The 6,464-nt window shown below is 42.6% G+C and overlaps 2 protein-coding genes across 3 annotated transcripts in view; one reads left to right on the top strand and one right to left on the bottom strand.

The window, feature by feature from the left end:
* Positions 1-256: 256 nt before the first annotated feature.
* On the bottom strand, positions 257-3,202 carry dio3b (iodothyronine deiodinase 3b). The gene has a single exon (XM_067384549.1). It carries the CDS (start codon positions 3,065-3,067, stop codon positions 2,234-2,236), a length of 834 nt encoding a protein of 277 aa, XP_067240650.1. The 5' UTR covers positions 3,068-3,202; the 3' UTR covers positions 257-2,233.
* The window catches only part of LOC137019268 (uncharacterized), a 98,762-nt gene continuing 95,234 nt past the window's right edge, over positions 2,937-6,464 (top strand). Inside the window, exon 1 of one of the 2 annotated variants that reach the window (XM_067384544.1) lies at positions 2,937-3,075. The gene's annotated coding sequence lies outside the window, so the exon portion shown is untranslated. The remainder of the gene's footprint in view (positions 3,076-6,464) is intronic. The other variant, XM_067384546.1, reaches the window with a different exon arrangement.

Genomic DNA, 6,464 nt, shown 5'->3' with positions numbered 1-6,464 from the left:
CAATAAAACTGTAAAATAAAAGTGTTACCAAATTTCCCAAAGCCTAATTATGATTTCGAAGCTAAAATGTCTTGCTTTTATATTCCTGTAAACATAATGAGAGGGAATATGAGAGACAGTGTACGTTTGACATGTAAAAATGTCCCTTACTTTCACAGAAATGCAAAGTGTAACTTGCACATCAGTTCTGTATCTCTCATGACTGTTTGTTTTTCACATTTCAGGTCCAGATGAGGTTTCTTACACACTTGGAAATTATGGATAAACCCGATTTTAGAGGGTGCTCTACCATTTATTTAAAAAAAAGTGTTCAATAAAATATACACCATTTACAAAACAACATTTGGCAATACGTCTGGAGGCCATTTCTCTGTCCTGTACTCTAGTGTCAAATTACATCAGTATCGGTTTTCTGGTTAAAATCCTTTTAAAAACCGATCTTCACAATAACTCCAGAGTACAATGAAACGGCCTCCTGGCCGCACATTCACACACACGCACACACACACACACACACACACACACACACACTCACTCACGAGGGAAAGATACCATACAAAAATAAAATAGGATATGTTATAGATAGATAGATATACCGTCTTTGCAATATTTCAAATAAAATGCCAGGTTGGATTGACATAAAACAAGTAGGCCTAAAGAACAGAGACGAAAGCACAACAGCTATCATGCGGTCGCATGGCCACTGACAACATAAACATCTGTCTAGATAACTGTATGCATGAAACTAAAAGCCAACATTTGCAGTATTGTGGTCGACAGCCTGTATAGCAGCAGATTTGACGGCTGTGTTCAAAACCTGGTGTCTGCGTGTTTGAAGCGCATGAACCTTCTCGACGTTTTATCCTCTAGTTCAAGGGTTTTCAGCCGTTAACAGACCCGGAATAAAAAGCTTGACAACACTTTAGAACTTAAACAATGATGCATAATATAATCCTAAACAGATCAATTCAAACAGTTGGAAATGTTCTTCTCGTCTGGTTGAAAACCCTGGATCTAGTGTTAGATCAGGACATTTAATGAAACACCAAGGGGACTTTGTTTTAATTCCCAAAGAGCTGTTTGGAATCTCGAGAACCCTGGGTTCGGTTGGGTTGGAAATTAACAAAATTGGGTTGTTTTGACCCAGCGGTTGGGTTAAATGTTTGACTCAACATTTATTTATACGTATGACACATAATTACTAGATGCAACAATAATAATCAATAGGTGAACATTTATTAATAAGCAATTTAATACATGTTTATTATAATAAAAGACTTCAGATGCAAAAGCCTCTAAATGAGCATTTGTATGTTTAATTCACATGAAAATGACTTTTTAATTGCCGTTAAAGTGAGCCTGAACATACGAGTTTGATTTTAGAAGAGGCTTTTGCATCTGAAGTCTTTTATTATAATACACATGTATTAAATTGCTTATTAATAAATGTTCACCTTTTGATTATTATTGTTGCATCTAGTAATTATGTGTCTGATTTTAGGTTCATTTTAATTAAGAAATACAGTCATTTTTAAACAATAGTTGAGTTAAATAAAACTACCCAGCACATTTAACCCAACTGCTGGGTCAAAACAACCCAATCTTTGTTTTTTTAACCAGCATTTTTTTTTTTTTTTTAGAGCGTGTGACGTAAAGGATGTAAAAAGGATCGCAGACAGGTTTTGAACACAGCTAACGACTTCATCAAAAAGACACAAGAGTGGTCTGGAAAAGCATCCATCCATCTTATATCATGACATGGAAATGTAAAAACACACTTCACGGGCCCCCAGGGGTCCACACTGTAAACAAAGTGAAATGTGCAACTGTTAAGAATCTGTTTCTACTGCTAAGATGACTTTCGATGCTGTAACCTAACGTCATTCTCATCTTTAGGTTACCTGAGAAAACGCTTTTACAGTGCATGGACCCCTGGTTGGGAAGCCTGGCTCAAGCTCCATGGAAAATCATCACTGTTTCACTGTGTGGATGCTCCTTCATTCCCAAAGAGCCATATAGTATATTTAAGAGAGTGTAGGTTTTGAAACGCCACCAATGAGGTCTGAAGAACCCAAAACATTGATCTGCAGAAGCTATAATGGAACATCAAGAACTTTTTTCCCCCGTTGGTGAGAGCGCAGACAGTCACTATGTTTTGAAACACAGCCAATGACTTTATGATAAGGACACGAGAGTAGGGCTGTGGGGGGAAAAAAACATCCGTCCGTCCGCCTTAAACGTGAACCACCACCGCCGCTTTAGAAGCTTCCAGATCGTTCCGGTAGCGCTCCAGCCAGTCTCTGAGCTCCGAGATCCGGTAGCCTTCCGGACCCCTGCCGCCTTGATACACGACCTTCTCGTCCTTCAGTATGTAGAGGCGCTCGAAATAGGCGCCGTACGCCGAGTTGGACGAGTTCTCCATGGTGTCCACGACCACGGCGCTCCCCGGCACCTTCTGGTTCATGAGCTCCGCGGCGCGGAGCCTGTCCTCCAGGCAGCGGTGCCGGGGGATCTGGTAGGGCGCGTCGGAGCTCACCCAGCCGTCCGACGGATGCGCTTCCTCGATGTACACCAGCAGCGAGTCCGCGATGTCCGCGTACTGCCGGGCGACGCGCTGGAACGCCGACAGGCGCGTCATGAACGGCGGTCAGGAGCAGCTCCCGAAGTTGAGGATGAGGGGTCTCCTCCCGCGGGCGTAGTCCAGGATCCGCTGCGCTCCTCTCCGCCGCTCGCTGTCCAGCGGGACCACCTCGGTGTTGGGCGCCGCGCCTCCCAAATGCGCCGTCTTGAAGAAGTCCAGCTTCTGGCCGTACCACACGGCGCGCAGCGACTCGAGCGTGAACATCTTGTTGGAGTCGGACACGCAGAGCGGCGGGTCGTCGGGGCTGCCGACGTCGCTCTCCCGCATCTTCATTAGCACCTTCCTCCGGATGCACAGGAAATCCAGGAGCCACAGCATCACGGCCGCGAGCAGGAAGCGGGGCAGCAGCATCAGGCACACGGCGGCGTTTTTCAGCGCCTTCGCCGTTTGGACACCTGCTGATCCATGCAGCATCTCCATCCCCATCCGGACAGGTACAGATACAGCCGTGTCGTTTAGCGTGCGCGCTCCCTCTCTCTCTCTCTCTCTTTCTCTCTCTCTCTCTCTTTCTCACTCACTATCTCTCTCTCTCTCTCTCTTTCGAGCTCCGAGTCCCGCTTTTTATAGGACTAGTAAGGATTTGAATGAAAAACAACACGCCTCCACACCCGTGCCGCCTCCTCACATGGAGGGGATTACCTCCCGTCAACTCTCCTGTCTGGAGGAGCGAGAGAGAGACAGATGCGATCAATGCAACACGATTATTTGACAGCTCCACTTTTTCCAATGCATTGGTGCTTGGGATGCATTGCATTAAAAATGCTTCTCACACATGCATTTTTGCTTTTGCTTGAGATCAAGAGATGCTGAGTTGCACTCCTAAAGGATTAGTTCACTTCAGAATTCAAATTCAAGGGTCCAAATGTCAGTTTCAGTGCAGCTTCAAAGAGTTCTACATGATCCCAGACGAGGAATACGAGTCTTATCTAGAGAAACCATCAGACATTTTCAAAAGAAAATAAACATTAGACACTTTTTAACCACAAATGCTCATCTTGTGATGCTCCACGCATGACGTAATCATGTCGGAAAGGTTACGGTACAGTGAAAAACTCCTCCAACTTCAAAATCGTCCGACATGGTTGTTTTAATGAAAATACATTGACGCTAAGAGATGCTGAGATTGTTTGACGGATGGCATTTTTTAGTGCATTGGTAGTTGAGCAGCTTCTTTATGAACTTGTGGTTAAGTCAAGAAAAAGATGCTGAGATGATTTGACATTGCGATTAGCGGCTGTGGTGCATTATATAAAATATGCTTCATAAAAAAAAAAACATCTGTAGAACTAGAGAGTCGAGAGAGATGATTATTTGACACATTTTAATGCATCAGGTCAAGAAATGCTTCATGAGTTTGCATGCTGTTTGAAATGCTTCAACATGAAAATACACTGATGATGAAGTTTGAGGACTAATTGTAATGTGCGTTAATGAAATATCTTAACCATGGAATGATGGAGTCCATAAAACACAGATGCGATTTTATGCGACATGCGGTTAGATTTAGACTTTAGTGTGACAAATGTTAGTTGTACTTTTGCATTGGTTTTGATGCGTGTCACATGACAGCGTGTTATGAAAGCAGTCTGGAATGACTTTGATGAACACAGAGCAGTCAGTGTGACGTTTAAAGCGAAAGACGTACGGCGTGAGTCAAAGCATGCACAAGATCAATTGAAATCAATGATTTATTGTGTATATCTGCACCTGTGAATATTTTTTTATTCTGTTTGGAATGCATTTTTGCTGTAGAAGAAACAGACAACGTTCTGTAGTGAGATAACTGTGATCACTTTAGATGTGAGCACATATAGAAATGTGGTGTGAGACTCTCACAGAATAAACAAGGCTTAACGTGTGAATACACAGCGCTCCGGCCAAAACTCCATGATCCCTCCTGAATGTATTTATTTGCTTGCATTGAAGCTAATTAATCTAAATCCTAACTTTACCTATTCCACAGAAACCTATTTACAGGGAGAAACACTGCATACCTTGTAAACACAATCCCTGGCCTTCCATGGCGCTGTAATCCTTGTAATTCAATGCTTGACACAGTTTTTCCAGATAAATTGTTTTTAATCAGGTAATTCCGGTGAGTTGCGCTGACAGGATCTCTCTGCGGGAGAACTCGGCCTCATGGAAACTGCAGAAGTTCCTCAAAACTCTATGACTTTGCTGAAGATTGCTGGTGTGATTGACTGTTTTCCTCGATATCGCAACAGAAACTGATGGAGTGTTCAGAGAACCTGTTTGAAAGCAGTCGTTATTTTGCAGGATGATTTGATGGTGCTGGTGGAGCAGACTTACTTGAAGATCATAGAAAATATTGGAACACAACCAAGACCTGAGTGTTTTCAGCCAATCACCTGAGCTGTAAATATATCATGTGACTAATGTAATATTGTATGTGAGAGAGTGTTTTGTGTGTAATTATGTGTGTGTGTTTGTGTGTGATTGTAGTGTTTTTGTGTATGTGTGTGTGTGTGTGTGTGTATGCATGTGTGTGTGTGTGCGTGTATTTGTGTGTGATTGTAGTGTGTTTTTTGTGTGTGTGTGTCTGTGTGTGATTGTGTTAGTGTGTAGGTGTGTGTATTTGTGTGTGATTGTGAGTGAGTGTGTATGTGTTTTGTGTGTGAGTGTGTGTGTGTTTTTTTGTGTGTGAGTGTGTTTATGCATGTGTGTGTGCGTGTATTCGTGTGTGTGTGTGTGTGTTTGTGTGTGATTGTAGTGTGTTTTTTGTGTGTGTGTGTGTGTGCGTGTATTTGTGTGTGTGTGTGTGTGTGTGTGTCTGTGTGTGATTGTGTTAGTGTGTAGGTGTGTGTATTTGTGTGTGATTGTGTTAGTGTGTAGGTGTGTGTGATCGTGAGTGTGTGTTTTTTGTGTGTGACTGTGTGTGTCTATGCATGTGTGTATGTGAGTGTTTTTGTGTGTGTGTGTGTGTGATTGTGAGTGTGTGTGTGTGTGTGTGTGTGTGATTGTGTGTGTTTTTGTGTGTGTGTTAGTGTGTTTTTTGTGTGAGTGTGTGTGATTGTGAGTGTGTGTATTTTTTGTGTGTGAGTGTGTGTATATCGGTGTGTGATTGTGAGTGTGTGTGTGTGTGTGTTTTGTGTGTGTGTGTATGTGTTTGTGTGTTTTTGTGTGTGTGTGTGTGTGTGTGTGATTGTGTGTGTGTTAGTGTGTGATTTTTTTGTGTGAGTGTGTGTGTGTGATTGTGAGTGTGTGTGATTGTGTGTTTTTTGTGTATGAGTGTGTGTGTGAGAGCAGGTGTGTATATTTGTATGTGATTTTTTGTTTGAGTGTGTGTGTGTGTGTGTGTGTGTGTGTGTGTGTGTGTGTGATTGTGAGTGTGTGTGTTTTTGTGTGAGTGTGTGTGTTAGTGCGAAGCTGTGTATATTTGTGTGTGATTGTGAGTGTGTGTTTTTTGTGTGTGTGATTGTGTGTGAGTGTGTGTTTTGTGTGTGTGTGTGTGTGTGTGTATGTGTCTGTATGTGTGTGTGTGTGTGTGTGTGTGTAGGTGTGTGTATTTGTGTGTGATTGTGAGAGAGTGTGTATGTGTTTTGTGTGTGAGTGTATGTGTTAGTGCGTAGCTGTGTATATTTGTGTGTGATTGTGAGTGTGTTTTTTGTGTGTGTGTGTGTGTGTGTGAGTGTGTGTGTGTGTGTGTGTGTTTTTTGTGTGTGTGTGAGTGTGTATGTGTGTGTGTGTGTGTGTGTGTGTGTGTGTTTGTGTGTAGGTGTGTGTATTTGTGTGTGATTGTGAGTGAGTGTGTATGTGTTTTGTGTGTGAGTGTGTGTGTTAGTGCGTACCTGTGTATATTTGT

The sequence above is a fragment of the Chanodichthys erythropterus genome, chromosome 4 (genome assembly GCF_024489055.1).
Source record: "Chanodichthys erythropterus isolate Z2021 chromosome 4, ASM2448905v1, whole genome shotgun sequence".
NCBI lineage: Eukaryota > Metazoa > Chordata > Actinopteri > Cypriniformes > Xenocyprididae > Chanodichthys > Chanodichthys erythropterus.
This window is presented reverse-complemented; position numbering and strand designations above follow the sequence as displayed.